General features: G+C 44.9%; 1 protein-coding gene across 3 annotated transcripts in view; it reads left to right on the top strand.

The window, feature by feature from the left end:
• LOC128892137 (uncharacterized) overlaps positions 1-18,887 on the top strand; it is a 258,224-nt gene extending 239,337 nt beyond the window's left edge. For 2 of the 3 annotated variants that reach the window (XR_008461009.1, XR_008461011.1), the window contains 2 exons: positions 7,765-7,930; positions 18,412-18,887. Coding sequence is in view for 1 of the 3 variants with exons in the window: in XM_054152285.1 (XP_054008260.1) it covers positions 18,412-18,583 (172 nt within the window). In the remaining 2 variants the exon portion in view is untranslated. The remainder of the gene's footprint in view (positions 1-7,764; positions 7,931-18,411) is intronic. The other variant, XM_054152285.1, reaches the window with a different exon arrangement.
• The last annotated feature ends 469 nt before the right edge of the window (positions 18,888-19,356 follow it).

Below are 19,356 nucleotides of genomic sequence, written 5' to 3'. Positions count from 1 at the left end.
ATCTATCCGTCATTGGTTCGTGTTTTTTAGCGGTAAGCATCAGGTCTATTGTCCCCGTGCTGACTTTGCGCGTTTGCTTCGCCAACGTAGCACGCGAAAGCCAATTCCCGCGCGAACAGACATCTCCGGGTCGAGCGAAAATGCCGCGGGCGCGACTCGTTTGTTCGCCTTTGTACTTTCACTCGCGGTATTCGGTGCAGCTAATTAAATAAATTTCAGTCGTGACGTAATTCCTGCTAAAAAAACTTCCGTTGACGTCGACCTCTTGTTCTCTCGTTTCGGATTTTCATCCAGACACGAGCTGAACCCTCCCGATACCAAACCGTGTTTAGTTGAGCGAATTCCAGGTGGAGAGGGAGCTTCCTTAACCCTTCTAGCCACACGATTTAAAAGAAAAATGAAACTCGAGTTGGAGATTCACAGCACAATAGAACACTGAAGTACAGTTTTTACTTCACCGCTCGACATGCGATGCGATTGCGTCTGTCTGATAGCAGCAAGGAAAATCCTAGTAAATTAACCCTTTGCACTAAAGTGGCGACTTAGAAGCAACAGTCTTTGTTTATCTTAGATTTCGTTGAATCTCGAATTGTTCGTAGCGGTATTAGTTCATAAATAGCTTCCTATGCTGTAAACTGGTACACTGTCAAGTAGTAGTAAAATATTTTATTTTCACGACTCTCCAATCATGGCAGAATGTTCTGTCGTCAAACGTGTTAACTCTCTCTAATGAAACTGTCGGGTGCAAAGGATTAATATTTTTCCTACGATAGAGATATAAACTCCTGCGCGATATCTAATTTTCTTTTTTTAGTTTTTAGATAATTATTTTAGCAGGAATTCTCCCTACAGAAATATCGTGGACGCAAAATACCCTGCCCTCTTAATATCCGAAGGATACCTCCGGATTTTCGTAACGGGAACGAGTCACCTCGACTATGCCGACGAGACATTTTTGCTCGACGATTCTCCGGACTGGCGTTCGCGTTCCGTAACGAAAAAATGAATATTTCACCAGGAGACCGACTCCTTCTGTCGGCGAAACGCGTCACATTTTTCCGGCGTCCTCGACACGAGCCAACGGCAACGAGCTATTTTCTTTAAGAATTCACGCCGTTTTCCCGATCGCTCGAGAAATATTTTCGTACAAAGATGTCGTTGTTCCGTTCGCGTATACAGTAGCCTAGCGAAAGAAGGTCTCCTCGAGGCAGGTGCTACGAAAGATAAAGTGGCGAGTAAAGACTTTTATAAACTTGGTCTCGTAAGCGTACGCTTAACAAGATAAATTCTATCGAAGAAATAATATCAAAAGCGGTGACGGACTCCGTTTTATTATCACTCGTAATCGTTAAGAAAATTCAAACACAAGGCGCTTAAATGAATAAACATAAATTTTCAAAACATATGTATCGTGTTTTTATTTGAATCGTTTTCTAAGAAAATTTTGTCAGTCAGTTTCGAGACAAATCGACCCTTACACAGGAAAATGGTGGCCGTTCGGAGAATTATTGCGACGTCGGTAATGTTAAAGTACGATGACATTTATCTTGTTAAGTATTCTCAGGAGAAAAAAGACCTGCCACGCGTGCTATGTTGGGTCAGACATTATAGTCAGCCTTCGTAAGGCGAAATTACTCGACACTGTCCATATTCTACTTACTCCTAGTAGTATATTCCTCTTAATCCGGGACGGTCCTTTCTTTCGCCCTGCAATGTACGTTTTCGTCATCGCGTTTAAAGGACACGTTCTACTTCATTACGCCTCTCCAACCACCTGTCTCAATCCCTCCAAGCTCGTCGTACATTGTAATTTACGCGGTCGTTTTTTGGCACAGCATAATTAATTTCTTAGAATAATAAGCGTCATGTACCCACAACAGCTCTCTGTTTTGTAATATGAAATGCACGAGGAATAGCTTGTTTGTCTAACCACTCTATTTTTGGAACATTGTTTTTACACTAATCTTCTTGATTATTCTAGAATAGTGTATTATGTTATACTTACAATCAAGCATAATAATATACTATACTTTTATAGTATTATAAGTGTATGACTTACAGCCAATCCCATAAATATTCGTACCCCTTATGTCTATTGAAGAAAGTTTAAATTAAACGATAGGTTCGACGTTTCTCGAGGAGAAACATTTATTTGGAAATATCGAACCTCTCGTTTAATTTAAACTTTCTTCAATAAACATACGATTATTTATGGGACTGACCGTATATAGCATTAAATTGTACTTATAATCAAGTCTTATACTTTATTATACTTGATTATGTAGAATTCTATAGTATAACACTGTTACCAATCACACCGTCAGCCAACTTCTCATCTATGCACAGCACAAGCGTCATCGTTGATCGTGATAAATATCGAAAGTTCCTCGAAACACGACCCTGTCCACGTAACTCGACGAAGCCGTGTCCAGGTCGGACGAAAATCCGTCGCAAAGTAATCTCCCTTAAAGTAGTTGAAAAAGTGTCATTCAAAGTTTTCGATCGTTCCGCTCGTGAAAAGTTTCATAAAATTTCAAGTATTTTTAACGGTCGATTTCGAGCGCACGGAGAACGGGAGTTTATTCCGGAGCTTAGTTTCGTCGAGTTTCTATCTTTAGGTCCTCGAGGACAGGGACGCGTGTGTCGCGGTAGCGTCGTTTGCATGGAAATGTGCCTGGCTAACAGAGCCTCGTCTCGTTCCTAGCTGGGCTTTTAATTATCGCGCTCAGACACACGGTAAGACCAACGAAAACGTACTCCCCGATACATGTTTCTTTTTCTTTTTTTTTTTTTTTTGCAAACTCGCTCGTGTCGATGGCGGAGCTACTTCTGGAACAGAAAACGAGAGAGAACCGTCGCGTACACGCTCGCCGTTTGTAATAGAGACGGGCTCTGATGGCGTGCGTTGACAAACGAGTTGCGAAATTGCGAAACAAAGGTACACGTTGATATGAGCAAGCGTTTAAATAATCGTCTGATTACAGAGTTTAGTGTTCGAAAAACCCTTCTCCTAGATTCTTTCTTTTCTCGCTTGCTTTCAAAATATTTTTAAAATCGATATACCATTGGCCTGCAACGTGATAGCAAAGATTAAATTGGCCCACGAGAAAAACACGAGTTTGACGTTCGTGCTGTCGGTTCTCAGCAAAGAATTGCTATAAATTCTGACCAGCCCGAGCTTCGACGAGGTTTCCCGCAACGAAACCGTTGTTCCGTGGAATCTTTGCAATTTCCGCGTCAGGGAACCTCGAAACGTTGCCAGCATCGACGACACTAATTAACTTTTCGATTAGAAGCCTGGCGTGAAACGCTTGATGGAACGCTTTAACGAGACCCCTCGAGGAAACGACTGCATTTCACGGAGGGAGGGTTTTCTCGGTCGAGTCTCAGCTCTGACCGGCTACGAGTGACGACGCGAAGCTCTCGAGGTTTTGTTCGCTGTCTTTGCGAATTTCGCGCGAACCTGCGTCACGAGGAGGAGCCGTCACTGATCGCGAGGTTGACGTTGACAAGAAGGTCGCGAAGAGGACGCAATTGTCGTGGATAAGTACCGATAGAAATAGACAAAGCCAAGGGAGCCGTGCGATGCTCGACAATGCGACGGAGAGATTCCGGATTGGTCGAGGGTGACCAAGGATAGTACGAGACCCTTGGAATCGAGCTGGAAGGCTAACGTCGAAGGAACGGGAGGAACGGAGGTTGGATTAACTGAAGCGATAACCAGTCTCGTGGTCCACGGAACTCCTTGGATCCATCCCTTTGCCAGCTTCCTGTCTTCGACCTCGTCTCCCCTGCGCAAGCCTATCGAATGTCGCGCAGAGGCCTGTGGTTCAATCTGTGCATACGTCCTTTGAACTCTCGCTCGGCTGAGGCTGGGTCTTCCCAGACCCGAGTTTACTAGGTCTGCCTTCGTTCGAGTGATTTCATTTGACGTTTACGATAGAATGACGAAGGGATTACGGCTTAGAAAGCATTTTATTTATTTATTTATTAGCTATTTGAATCTGAACCGTTCATTGCAGAAATCGATTAATCCTTTGCACTCGGAGTCGTTTCGTTCGTATAAAGATTAACATCATTAAACGACAAAATTTTGATGGTCATTGGATAATAAATAATTTATTTCAGAGGCCATTTTGATCGTATTTCTCGACCTTTTGTTTTACGGAGTTGATCGATTTGTGCAATGTCCTCGTATTTCGGTTAAGAAGAAATAACATCCCAATGACAGGTCGCTATCCAGTCTCAACAATCCGAAAGTTAAGCGCGATTCGCAGCAAATTGCATAGTCGATGCATCGTTTCCGTGCCAATCAGCCAACGTCCAAACAATCGCATCTGGTCCCTTGCAGTTTCATTTCCACGATTGCGTTCTCGAAGCTCACGTTCGCTCGTCTAGGCGAACGCGGAAAGCTCTTCCACGCCAGATCCATTATTTTGAACGATTAGCGTCGGTAACGAAGCGAGGAGATGCTCCTGGGTAAGAGAATCAATGGAACGTCTATCTTGGGCGAAGGCCGATCGAATTTCTCGACGTAATAGACCGATCTATCCCCAATGACAAATAACCAGAACCCGACCTATTGTGCGTTACGTCGGTGGCTCGGCAGTTATGTTATGCACCGTTTGCTTTTAATCGCCGTCGCGCTATTAATCACATTTCACGGACTCTACCTCTCGCACCCTCTTCCGCGTTTCCATCGTTTCCCGATCGAGATCGATTCCAACGATTCCAATATCGCGACTTTCCCTTTGACGGAACAGTACCGACGAGTTCTTCTTTGGTGTTTCGCATTCGGCTGCGGGATATATGCGATGGCAAAACTGACAAGGAAGTTCGATCAACTGTTTCGCGTCGATTTTGATGAAACCTTCCGAGGAAAGTTGTGTAAAATGTTCCACACGTTTTTTCACGGTGATCTGAACTCGTGTTTGGGAGTGAAATCACCCTTCAAAACTGAAAGGAGGCCTAATAGGGGAAAATGCAAAATTTACAAATTCTCTTCAGATTTGTTTTCATCAATATATTTAGTCCTTCAAATTGTTTGTTCAAGTTCCTTAATGAAAAGCTCAGTCACCCATATGTGGGTGACGTACATTCAACGTATTAAAAATATCATTCAGTTAAAAGTTAGAAGTGTTCCTCGCTGACCAACGTTTCTTACATCTTCGCTTTTCAAAATAAAAAATGAATATTCTCCACGCGCGAGTGTAGGCGCACTCGTGCGCATCGGTACTACTCCGAAGCGGTGAAATTGTTTCCTTCGTTAAATCGTCATTGTAAATCTACCTGTTGCCCCACGCAGGCAGTTAGCCAATCGGTTGACCGCAACGGACGCGATCGTTCCGGCTCGCAACGAATTACGATCGGTTTGTAAAATGAGCGATATTCGCGGTTAACCGTTTCCTTCCGTGCCGCTGCGTTCGCACCGAAAGAACGACGAAGGGTTCCGCGATTCCGGCAAACGAAGGGACGCGTTCGTGCACACTCAAAAACGAGACCTTAACGAACCTATTTACATTCGATAATTAAACGAACACCCGCGCGGCGAAGCGTACGCGCCCGCTCTCGAAAACAAAACTGCAACCCTCGCTTCGAGGTTCCTCCGCCGTCTACCTCGATTAATAATGCAACTTTAAAACCCTCGGCTCGAATCATTGTCTTAGAAGCTTGAATGGACGAGCATGAGTCAGGACCCTTCGGCAGAGTGCACGAAATACGAACGGCATTGTCCTCGCACCCTTTTCCATCCCACCAATGGATGCGCCTCGAGAGCGCCGAGTGCCATAAAGTCGTTGGAGTTTGTTTTTCGTTAATTTCGCTAAGAATAACGGCCTTCGCGATGACTAAAGCCAATAAATGGAGTATATTTATAATATCGCGCATAGATACATGTCAGCAATTGAAAGTACAATGTATTATAATTGAGACTCATTTTATAACTGTTTGCGAAATGAAGGAGTTACGAGAGGTATACAAAATCTATATGTACGCAACACCTAAACAAGATACAGACGTTTGCATAAAGTCAGGGAGGACGTGGCAATGCTAAGGATGGCCTAGTATACATTTACTTTAACGAAGAACTAGGTTACCTTACCCGTCCACCACGTACATACTCGGTTAGCTGGAACCTTCGAACGGAGGAGTGATTTTAGCACAGTACGAATAACGAAGACGCGAATTTTGTATACGCCTAACAAGCGAGGATTAGTCGAGAGGAATCGTAGGGACGCGAAGGAGAACGTCTCCTCCCGGTGGCACTCGAGATTCACTCGGACTTAGCGACGGGGCTGTCTGGAATATCGGCGCGGAGAAAATGGCGCGAGAGGAAGAGGCAGACGAGGAGGATCGGGGTCGGACCGACCGCGCGTAACTCGTTGCACTGCCAAACGAATAAACCCGAAAATAGCGGGGGGAAAAAGGGCCGCGAATATAAACTCAGACAGAGCGATGTAACGCGGCGGGGAACGCCATTGGCCGTGTTCCAGATTTTCCTAAAATCCCCGCGGGAACGCTATTTGCCGAAGTTACGGCGGTGCCGCGGGGTCGATACTCAGTTTCGCCGTGGATATAAGCGGATTTTTTTACACGTGCGATAATTGAAGCGCGCTCATTGTTCCTCGAGCTTTCGAGACCCCCTTTATCTCCGGGCGCCTTTCATCGGGGACCGGCTTTTTCGTAAACAGCTTGGCCGGCAACGCGAAAACCGTGCACGTTAATGGAGAAACCGACGGCATAATGGTGTCTGCAATTTCGAGCATTGTTTCAATTTCTGCCAGCGCGGGTTGCACACCACGCGTTCCGGCGATAGCAATTTGGCTGCTCGATAGACCGGACGTAACTCGAATGGTGTGCCCCTACCGATTAATAAAATACGCTCCGCCATCCGCGGTCGCTTCACTTCCCCGTCTGCACTTATCTCTGTCCCGCGTAGCTCTGCCCCGAATTCGAAATAAGTCCACCGATCGAAGAAAGAGAAATCGGTCTTGGGAGGATCTGGATAGCGAAGATTCTTTTTGAAAACATCCAAGGGTAATGGTGAATGGGTAGGACAAGTAGGTAACATGTTTGTACCACCGTGGAACGTTCAGTCAAGGTCCTACTCCAGTAATTTTAGCACATAGCTCAGAATCTTAGAAAACTCCTTTTTCAGAAAAACCTGTTTGAGTACCACAGTTTCATCCATTTCATAGTCTGGCCCCTTCCCTGTGACCGAAAGGTCTGAGAACTACTCAGACTCTTGCGTGGCTAGGGGTTAATCCAGGATCTTTCGTTCCACCTACGCAGTCAACGTCGCCAGTCGACCAGCGTTCTGTCCATTCTCGACGATAACGAAGAGAAAACGACGAAACTCTATTCGCCGATCGAAAGCTTGCGGAATCCTGCTAAAGCGAGCAGCCATTGTTTGGTTATTAGGTTTCGCTTGTCCCCGGACCGAGTTCGCGGTCGCGTTCGGCTACATTCGCGTAATTGAATTTCGGGCGTTCGGCCTGGCCCGGGTCGGCCAGTTGCGTATTATTGGGTCAGAGGATAGGAAGGAAGGATCCTTCCCGTTGCATTACCCATGCAAATTGCGTAGACTAGGATGGCTACGCTTCTCGACTTCACGGTTCTCTTCCAGTACCCTACCCCCCAAGCGCTCGACTTTTGCGTTGGACCCTCCGTCCGCTTCCTCCGAAGTTTCGACTCGTTGGACCATAGGCTGAAACCGATAAACCTGGCCAGAATACACATTTTAGACACCGTCGTTTTTGTTCGCAGAGTTTTTCGCTAAAGCGCTCGTCGAACAGCAAAACTCAGAAGCTCTAAGCGGATCGGTAGCGAAGATTCTTGGGAAGAAGCTTCAGGAACTTGCTCCGCAAGTTCAAAAAACAACGGCTTGAAAAAGTGATTTGCAGCGGACGAGAGGTCATCCGAGGTGTACCAGGTAAGAAACGCCCAAGTTTGGACGGTCAAGTTTCGCGATACGAGACATAAGCCCTTTCGGCGAGTAGCTTTCGGGATTACGGGAGCCTTCGGTGAAACTGTTTTGGGAGAGCTGAATCGAACAAAGCCGTTGGCCGGAGAGCGCTCGTTGGCTTCGAAAGCAAGCCGTGGCATTAACGCGCATCGTAGTTTCGCGTTAACTCGGCCTGTTCGCGTATCCGCCGGAGAATACAAGGCCCTCGCAACGTCTGGCTTCCAGCTCCGTCGCACTGGATGACGTTTACGACCGAAACTCGCGAGACTCCGCTTCCCTGTCGCTCCGACGATCCGTATTCTCCACGGATCCGCTCGAATCTTCGCCCGTAAACGTCGCGGACTTATCCGTTTACTATTCAGCGGCTAAAGGAGGATTTCGGTGCTTGGCCGATTGCTCTGCGTTTCGGCACGGATAAAACTCTTCGGATGTTATCGAGGCGTCGTGCGTCGAAGGCGGATCGAGGCCCGAGATAACGAAACTTCCCGTCGCCAGGACGATCGCTTCGTGTTGTTCCCGAAATTCCCACCGAAGCTTCGTAAGCTCCCTTTATTCCCTGCTTCTCATGTCTCCGTCGAACCGTTCCATTCCACGCGCGATTTATTGATCCACGCACAATTCTACCTCGACGGCCGACTCAAACTCGGCTCGACCAGTGGCGCTCAGCTACGTGTAAATGCCGCGAATCCGATTCCTTCCTCGTTTCGGAAGACATTACACTACACAGCGCGAATCGCCGATCAAGAGTCGGTTTTGCGGGTGGACGGAAAGGATAAGTTAAAGGAAGAGGGTAGTTTTGGTAGGACTGAAAAGATGTTTATGACAGATTTTTTTTTTAAAGTGCTAGCGTTTCGGATGAATTATGGAATGAGATAAAAAATGGAACATCTCGTTATTGACGCTGAACCTATCACGACCAGTCACATGTTTTATAATACGTCCGATTTTATGGATTAAAATATGAGAAACTTATTGATGATATACGTAAATGTATAATAATTATGACATATATTTTGTTCATTTATAATCAATTTAATTGAAAAAACTGTCCTTAAGACTAGTCATTTGTCCGATCACGGTAGAAATAATTACAAATGAATGTCGGTAGGTCTAGTGTTAATTTGTCAATGGGCAGAATCCCAGAATTCCATCCAGATCGCTTCGTTACTTTCCGAGATTTCTTCACCGGCAGTCAAAGAAAGGTTTCAAAGGGCTTTTATGTTTAAACGTGTATATTCTACAACGTCTGTAGCTTTAAATTTGAATGTTTCAGACAACGCGATTCATATAAATTGGATTTTTCATCCAAACAAACCGGAACCGTGGCTTAATCGCGGTGCTTTGTCGCGAATGAATTGGAGATAGCCGATTGGCTCGCGGAGCCTTTGTCGTCCGTAAAAGAGAGGCGGTTCCGAGCGCGGCGGGCCCAGGAGCTGAATATTTGACGATATTCGCGCCGGTCGGCTCGCGCGACCGACCACGAGCCCGGACCACGAAAACGGCGAAAACTCGAACGTTTTATTAGGCAGGCCACGTTCCATAATTGCAGCCAGGCGTTCCCATTACGAATTTAAATATTGATTCCCACCACCGGCGGTCGTAATGGAATCTCAAAAGCCTGGAAACTGGGCTTTAGAATATCGGTTGGCCCGAGCGCCCTGAACTCCGACCGACCTCGCTCCTGCTCGCGCGGGACCCTCCGCTTTCCACCGCCTCCATTGCATTCGGAATGGTAGATCAAAGTTGCCGGCAACTAATTGTAAGCGAAGTCGAGAGCTATGCCCGGTTAATCTGCACTCTGGCCCACCCGATGCGATTCATTATTAACTTCCAAACCGACTGGATGTATTCTTCCACGAGTTGCCCCGCGGTACGTGCTTCCCCGTCCGTGAATAATCTTTAAAAAATGTTCAACTGTCCGCAACGATTCCCATCGCGCTCGTACTCCCGGCGCTTCTGCTCCTTTTCTCCCTGCCATCCTCCATCAGACTTTCGTTTCTTGTTTCGTGAAATGCCAAGAAACACGCAGGGACCAAGGCGGCTCGGAAGCACCGTAATTAACATTCGCGTTTTGGTCGAGGCGAAGCGCGTTTCCGCGAACGTGGAATTCGCAGGTTGCGTCCCGCGCTTATTGACATTCGATATTCAGGTTAAACGAGAGCGAGGAGAAACGAACATGTAAAAAGAACGGTAATCAGAATTTGGCGCGTTTCGTCAATCCAAGCCGTCATCGGCATTCGTTATCGACCTCGATAACGAGAGCCTTGCTTGATTCGTGGCACCTCGCTGGAATGCATCGGATTCCATGCGTTAAACTAGTGACTTCCAACGAGAGATCCTTCGACCATTCGGTCCATTTTTGCATAATTTCACTGTATTCATTTCTACGTAATTAGCTGTAGACGCGCGGGGCGCAAAGTTCCGCGCCTTGTCACTAGACCATGAAAGTTTACGCATCAATGGCTAGTGGGAATATGGTACAATGAACGAGGATGTGCTTGCATTATCTGTGAAATGTGAAGACGTATCGAACAATTGTTCGGACAAAAAGAAATAAGTTTCAAGGGGGGAAAAAGATAAACTAACTAACTTTTTACTCCGCACTTCGGTATATTTGATAACATTCATCCTGTATAATGTGTCAGGGATTTGTCTAATTTAAATGGTAGACTTCATGTTTCGTAATCAATTTTCCATTATAAATATGTACATGAACAAACTTCACGCATGTATACATTTACAATTACAAATTGATTTGGAAACATGAAGCATTCGTTTAAATTAAATAAACTTCTTCAACAAATACAGAGGGTACGAATAGTTATTCTAAACAACACATTGTTTAGAAGATGAAACATACTTTCTTCGTCTACATCTAGAGAAGCATGAATTTACATAAACATCTGCAGTCTACTTATCACAAACTCTCCACAAAACACGAAGAGACTTCCCTACTGCTTTCTCTTATCAATATTCTCGTCAAATCACGTCCCGTTCCTAAGCGCGAATCCTGAAGAGGTTTTAGTATTCCTCTCTCATTTAATATCATCTAGGACGTATTATACGACGCGCAAAATGTATTTCACTCAATGCACGAAGAAATCCTCTCGAAGATTGCGTCGTCGTACCGCAGCGTTTTAATAAGAAGAATATCGTTCCCTGTTCCGGGGTACGAAACGGTGTTGTTAGAACCGCTCCGGTACATTCATACGCGAGGATGTTCCCTGCACGTACGTACATGAGCACCACACAACCTCGAGTGGCAGACTTAAGAGTGGCTTACTCCCGACGCGATCGGATCACGCGCCGGCATCAATATTTACTCACGTACTCGACGAACGACTACGAACGCCGATCCATCGACGCCTTTTTCCAATCCAATTCCGTCCCGCTGCGACCCTTCCTCGGTTCGTGGACTCGGGTGCTCGCAAACTCGCCACCACGCGATAAAGATGACACCCACGTCCATGAGATTACGCAAAAACGCCAAATCGGAGCCGGTGTCGCGTTCGTTGCGTTCCAATCGCTGTGGAGGCATACGCGAGACATTATGGAGGAGTTTTTGTGAAGTTGATCGTTTACGTGTACAGTATTTATTCGTTATGAGCTTGATCGGGAATAGATCAGCGGAGACACAGAGGAGACACCTTTCCAAGAGAGATCCTAAGATCCTAAGATCGTAGAAAATAACGAGGGTACAAATGGGCCGCAGGAGTTGCGTTTCCAGATGAAGGCCCAAGCTGTCGAGGTATGCGGTCGTTGATAAACTCGCCGTCTGCCATCTTCGCATAACATCACGCATCCCCGATTTTCGACCAAATCGTAATCCTAGACTTTCGCAATCTCCCGAAGCTCGGGATGTCCCGCGGGACCCACAGGGATCATAGCGGGCGTGCCGTTGTCACTGGACGTGTATTCCGCTCGTATCGGAAGTTCCGTTAACTCCGGAACTCGCCGGAGCTCTCGAGAGTTATCGATTAACGGGAATCCGTGGGGACTGGAATGAATTACGGAAAAGAATCCAGCGCTAGGCGATCAATTTTTCGAACTTTCGCGAGCTGCGGTCAATTAAATTGACCTGGGAAAAAATTTGATACTCGAGGTCGAGTAGAAATCGCAATTTATAATAGTGTTACTTATCTATTCGTTTAATGTATTTAATTCTATCAAGATATACGAAGCTCCATACATTTCTATCTAACAATGTTCCGCTTATTTTTTGAGATTATCCATCGCGAAAAGAATTCACGAAACAATTATTAGTTGCTCGAACTAACAGATATTGCTTGGAATATTCATTCGGAGAGTATTAATCGAGGATCATTTATTGTATTAATCCGGTAAAGACTCTTTGGTAGTAGTACATACATACAAAGCGTATCAAACGGTGACATTAAATTACTTTAAAAGGAATGGTAACTTAAACGAACATAGCAACCGTCTTTGCGAGCAAATACGGGCGGAAACGTCCCGTGCTTTCCGTGTTCGTGCAGCAAAGTTACAGTTAGCCAACTCTGAAACGTCGTATTTCCCTAAAACCAGCAACGAAGTATTCGATGGTCGACCGCGAATTCGAAGGAGCTCTGCTTGGTGGAAATACTTTGGAAATTCCCGCGAAGAATCGAGAAATAAATGCAGGTGCTTCCTCGTAATTGAGTGCAACGTTTTACATAGTAAACAGACATTTCCATGCCGGTCGCGTTCCGCGTGGAAACATTCGCGTGCACCATCGCCGGAAAAATTGCGAGTCCGCGTCGAGCGAATTGAATTCGTTCCACTGGCGGTAAACTCGTCGATCGCGATCGGTTCCCCTCTTCAAACTTTTTCATCCCACGCTCGCTCGCAAAAACAAGCTTTCCCGATTACGCGATTACAGAATTACGCGATTCGATTGTCCGCGTTCGAAAAGCAGGAAAAACCGAGGCAACGCGTCTCGTTCGAATCCTATCATTCCAAACGGACCCATCGTCCTCTCGATTCCATTCTCACGCGCGTTATTTGCGCGTTATCGCATTGTAGTTCGAAAATCTAGTCCTTTTCTACGCGAGTCCATCGGTTTCCACCGGTTCAACGTTGCAGACGCGAGAAAAATATTATCTGGAAATTTTCTTTCCGGTAATCTTGCTTTTGAGGGAGTACTTACCTCTGGATTAAAGAGTAGATGGTTTGGGGTTGATATTCTTGTTGTTTAACCCTTTCGACCCTAGTGGGACATATATGTCCCAGTGAATATGTCGGAGGATTGCCTTTGGCCAAAGTACAAGTAAGACTCACAGGAATATACAGTTAGTCCCATAAGTATTCGAAACCCTCTATGCCTATCGAAAGAACTTATCTAAATCACATTATAGGTTTAATATTTCCAAATAAATTGTCCATTATAATACATGCATATGTGTCTTCTGATTCGGTTGCGATCTTTGATTTCCAGCCAGTCCTAGTTTGATACAATTAATTTCCAGAAGAGAAACGAATAGAATACAAATAGGAAAAAATCAGGTTGAAAGTTTATATTAAAAGTTTATATTAGTTTATATTAAAAGAATCACAAAAATTGCCTCGGAACTGGTCGTAAAAAGAAAGAGTCTCTTAACGGATTTGGACGTGGTTATTCGAGGGGAAAGCTCTAAATGTCGAAGATATGGTGGTGTGCTATAATTGTGACTTGCAGCGTATGCGTGCTGGCCTAACGGTCGCAACCTCGTTTTAGGATCGGTCGCATCAGCAACGTCAGCGAAACGAAATTGGCCGGCATCGGACGAGCAAGATATTTTCCGTAAGGCTGGTTCCGTATCGGCGCTTGACAGGAATTTCGTCGGGCCATCTGTAACCATTGAACGGCTTCCCGTCGATGCGACGGACGAGATCGAGAAATAGCGGTTATCGTTTCGCCGGAGTGTATTTACGCGGGATGAAATTGGACGAGGTTGCACCCTCCTACGTTTCTGGAAGCCGAGATCTCTCGACAACGCTGCCGATTAGCTCGATCGCCTCTCGTTCGCCGATCGATAGATCTCTGTGGCGAAGCAAGCATTTCCCTTTCAACGAAAATAGCGGTGCCAGTTCGACTTGGTAAATATGTTTCCGGCAGAGAAGCCAGAAAGGGAGAGCTCTCGATCGAGGAGGAATCATTTTTATTCGCTCCGTAGCGGCCAATTCTATCAATCTAGACAGACGAAATTGTAAAACTCATTGAGAAGTTATAGATATAGGTGTGAGTAAAATGGTTGATTCTGACATGATGCGTTGATTTTTGAAGCGCGGTAAGTTTATTGCTGGGTATGTCTTTATTGAATGGGTTTCGAAATATTCCTAACCAGTCATAATTTATATTTTTTGTGATCTAATTTCATGTAAATTTAATATCGAGCAAGGATTATCAGAGTTAGCTGAGAAAAATCATATATTTCATACGCAGTAACGAACTCGCCTCACCTTCTAAGTCAACGACTCATATATGAATAGGTCTCTCCATTTCACTCGAATAGCAGCAACTGTTATAACCCAATTTCCTTATTGTCGATATTCGCCTTACTTAGGCCTGTAGAATCACCTCTTAAAATATTTAACACCGTTGGGTAAGCACCTCGGAGTAGAAATACTACTAACAGATTCTTGCAAGATTGTTACGAAATCGTTGCAACGCCAAAGTGGAGCTCAATTACGCAGTTCCCAAGGATGGTGCCCCAGCCAGCATCACGCTGTTACGCTCAACGCGTTCAACCGAAGATAAACAGTACGGAATCACCCACGCATGTACATCCACATTTACGAGTTTACGGCTCTACGGGCACAAGTTACTTTGTAACGTGTATTCGACGACTTAAGTGGATGTCTGCAATTTCTCGAAATTTGCCTAGGTACATCGAGAAAATTAGCCATCACGCGATTAGCCGACGCGAGTCGACGTTATCGCCGAATTTGTAATGGGAATCTTCTCCTCGGACGTGAGAAACGAACGCGTCCCAATTACCGCTCGTTCCGAACAAACACGGCTCCTTACGGTCGGATATTGCGTCGAGTCTTCTACTGGAAACATTAAAGGAGCGAAAGAATCGCAAGAGGTACGGGTGGCTCCGACGCGATTCGAAAATTTATAAAGGCGGAAGCGTTACCATGCGAATCCCTGTAAACATACCAGGCGAAAAAATATTCGGAGTTCCGAGCCAAATTACAGAGAAGGAAAAAGTGGCGAAACGAATGCTAGAACGAGCTCGTTGTTTCCCGTCGTCGAAGACCGAGCGGCGCTAAAATACACGTATTAAAGGATAAATAAATAAAGGTAACGCCACGCCGGGCCTTGGAAACTAGAGAAACATTACCGTTTGGCGAGCTGCCTGATACATCGTTCCCAACGTAGCCTAGGGTTTAGCAGAAACTCGTTCCGCGTGTAGCCTGATGCGATTTCCGAGCGTGGGAGAATCGAGCGTGTCCGGACCGATTCTGCGGCCCTCCAAGGCATTATTGTCCGCATCCGTTACCATTCCGGATGTACCACACGGCGAGATTAACGATTCGTCAATTAACGCGACTAATGTATTTATGGTCCCCAGAAACTCGTGATCTTCTCGAACTACCACTCTTTCGACCTTCCAATCGCGAAGAAACGGCTGTACCGAACGCGCTACTTGAGTAATTCCATTCCAAATAAGATCTTTTAGGCTTTCATAGGCTGGTTTCTTACATTGGAAAGGCATTCCAGGAGTTGAAGGAAAGGATGACGTACCAAAATCGAGGTGGTGTTTCTGTTCAAATACCTTTTCTTTGAGTTTTGTTTGAACCCTAATCAAATGCCTTTTTTTGAGTTTGTTTGTTTTTTTTCTGGTATCTACCAGCAACTCGGGATTCTTTACCCCTTTTATTCTTCACCTTTATCTCATCAACAATCATTTTATTGACACATCGAGTTTCAAACATTATTGATGGTTGATTTACTCCGTCAAACCTAGTGGCGACCGAGAGTGATCTTTCGAGCGCAAAGGATTAGATACCGTACAACTTAATCATTTTTCATTTTATTCCGAAACATTTTCGGTGCTTAAATATAAGATGGTGGATTTATTTTTTACTTTGACTCTTACTCGTGGAAGATGCAAAGGTAAAACGCAACGACAGTTTTAAATCCAGGATTTATCTCCAATCTCAAACTCATGAGATTTCAACGACAATCCCAAACAGTTAGCAAAAGCAACTCTTATTCAGGAAAGGGGCAAAGGTGAAACGCAACAACGGTTTTTAATCCCGGATTTATTTCCTCTTTCAAACTCGTAGGATTTCAGTGGCAAAGTGTCCCCCTTTCGAGACAGATTTTGTTTTCTTTACGAACGAGATATCCTTGATGACGAGTCTCGAGGATTTAATCCTTGTTTCTTTCTTCGAGCTACCAATTTAACACTATCTTACGGAGCACCATCATTTAGTTAACCCATTCCGAATTTCACAGGGAATGCTGACTTTTACTCATATAATGATACAAGCATACATCCAAATAATTTTTGTCCAAGTCTACTAATTAATTTTAGTAAATCGACTTCACTATTACCTTAGTAATAAAAATCTGACAAGAAATTTCCGTAAACCTAGCGTTTACTAGATCGAACGATCGAAATGTCCAAAGATCCGTATCGTGAACATTGGTACTTTGCAACTGCAGCAGTGTAAATAGTACAAATAGAGCACCGATATCGGTGTGCCATTTAGCCCCTCGATGAAACCTCAACATTGGCGAGACAGTGAAAGGTCTTTTGTAAACGACTGAGACCCAAAAGCCTCGAACTGTACAATCCGTTATTTAATCCACATACCGCGACCGACTACGGTTCGTTTCCTTTGGACTTTGAGCTCGACCGATCGAAATGTTGCATCGAGTATACGTTGTTCCGCGAGTGCGGCAGAACGCAGTGTTTACTCGTGGCGGTATCGGGGAAACGTTTCACGGAAGCGAGAATGATACTCCCGCGACCGGTTCCGACACGCGATACCGCGGCTAGTCGGCGTAAATGGGTTACTCGCTGGAATAATCCGTCCTCGAGTACCTTGGTCCTCGCGTTGGGTAAACGTGGGCTGCTCTGTCCATTGCTCGCCACGCTGGCCCGCAAAACCGCTCGGAAACGGTGAAACGGAACGTCATCGACGTAACCGTGTCAGAAGTGCAACCGAAACGAAACGGAAGATCAAACTGTCGTTAATGGGATAGTATAAACGGGAGAGCTGATCGTCATGGGTAACTTTCGTGATAACACATTCGATGGCGGTTATCAACCCCATTTTCATCACATGGAAAAGTGGAAAATTCGTTCTACACAACCCCTTAATAACATAGGCTATATTGTATTTTCATAAAAATAAGGTTTCAGTTCGAAATCTCAATATTTGTAAATAAAGTTGTGGCGACACGATACTTAAAAATTGCGCACATTTATGCGGTAATGATGCAAATTAAACGAAAACAACGAGGGATGAGTCCTAGTTTGCGTCACAGAGCTGATGACTTGTCCTTTTCAAAGTCTTTTAAATTGAATAAAACACAAGGTATTCATTTAATCACCTACGAAGTGATCTCATTACTTACGATACATTTGTACTAATTCAGATTCCGAGTTCAGTTCAAAAAGCGTGCGTCTGCCTCTTCCGTGTACACGTGAAGCACCTCGGAGCCGGTTTGACCGTCCCTGAAAGCTTCCACTCAGGTTCGTTCGCTAGTTTCATTACCTTTCATCGAGCATTCCTTGACATTTATCAGGGGCTTCGTTCGACGGAGTCAACGAAGCGGCTGAAATTGCGCGAACACGAACACGTCGCGATTTTTCACTCTCGAGGGCGAGAAGTCTCATCGTCTAACGACTTCATTTCGTGTACATTCGCGAACCCGTATTTTTTTCTGAAGGACGGAATCGTTCTTTGATTAAATGTCAACAGATTTTTGCACGCCGACCACTCGTCGATTCGTCGGGGTAAGATTGTTCGGGAGAAAGTACATATTCGTTTCTCCGTTACTGTTCGACTCGGAGTCTTCGCCGATAGCCAAAGTATTCGTGGCATTCCCAACGTTTCTCATTAACGATCCTCGCGAAGGCATTCTTCCGTGAGAGAGATAGAGGCCAGAAGGCTCCAGAAAGTTCCGCATCGGCACTGCGCTACGTTCCTCTTCGTTTATCCAGAGTCTATTATGTCTCTGACAATGTCTGTCACGGTTCAGCGAACGTCGCTTGGCTCGATATTGAAAAATCCCAATTGTTTCTTCTCTTTTCCTTCCGCATTCGCTTTCGACTTTTCTCCCCCTCCTTCCGACTTTCTCCCGCACTCCCGATCCTGATCGCTTCGAGAGAGTCGAAAAAAACAAACCAACCCCCGACGAACCTGCGAAGTACGCATAGAATCTGCGGGCTGCGGCCTAGCCTGTCAGCCTCTTACCAGAAAGTCTTGCTTCCCTTTTTCTCGTTCCACAGCCTTTTCATATTCCTCGAGGATGGAGAGACCCCCAATCAACGTTTCAGCGTCTCGTTCGAGGGAACGGATAGAATAGATCAGTGGTCTCCGACGACGTGGCGGGTGCAGAAGTATTTTAGTACCCCTGCCAAGCGATACGTTACGAAAAAGAAAATTTGTTTTATACGGTGACTGTCGAGGTATTTGCTTCGACTTCCAATTAAAATTGTAGATGTTTATACACTGCGGAGCACAACTATAACACCATCTGTATTTTTTGTATTTTTCAGTATTTTGTATAGGGATGGAAAAAATCAATTATATGAGCTGAAAGACTATGATATATCATGAATTTTATATTAATCTTCTCAAAGTTGCTCTTATATGCGAAATGAGGCAATAGAAATAGCGATTTTTAATCGTTGCATAACTATAGCAATAATATAAATGTTTTTTAGGACTTTAAATAATTTGACCATCCCTTCTTTGTTTTGACTTGGCTGAAAAACTGAAATAAATATATCTATATATCCATCTATTATTTCGTCTAGTCTGTCTTTCATCTATCAGCGAGAAAAAGTTTGAAGGCCACTGAAATAGATTATTCAGTGAATGCAGGAGGAAGACTCGGACCCCCTGGAACAATTTTGATCTCTCACCGTGATTCGAACCGAACGAGTTAGCTGATCGCTCTCATTATGACTGAACGAAAAATAACGATACCCATGGTCGATGAACGACAAGGGATATCGAAGCGTTATCGTTTCCATTCTATTGTACGCGAGAAATAAACCACCCTCTGCGAGTCGTGCGCGACACAATGCCGCAAGGCTTAAGAACCGTTCCCGTAGGTTCAAGAAAATCGATCTTTTCTTCCCAATGTACCAAAGATGCGTACCTCCTGGTAACCATTATCTTAACACGGTGAGAACGCGAAGAATAGAATAAAATTTCTATTCACCTGT

Source organism: Hylaeus anthracinus, unplaced genomic scaffold, assembly GCF_026225885.1.
Source record: "Hylaeus anthracinus isolate JK02 unplaced genomic scaffold, UHH_iyHylAnth1.0_haploid 12002, whole genome shotgun sequence".
Taxonomy (NCBI): Eukaryota; Metazoa; Arthropoda; class Insecta; order Hymenoptera; family Colletidae; genus Hylaeus; species Hylaeus anthracinus.
The sequence above is the reverse complement of the archived record's forward strand: the minus strand, read 5'-3'. Positions and strand labels throughout refer to the sequence as shown.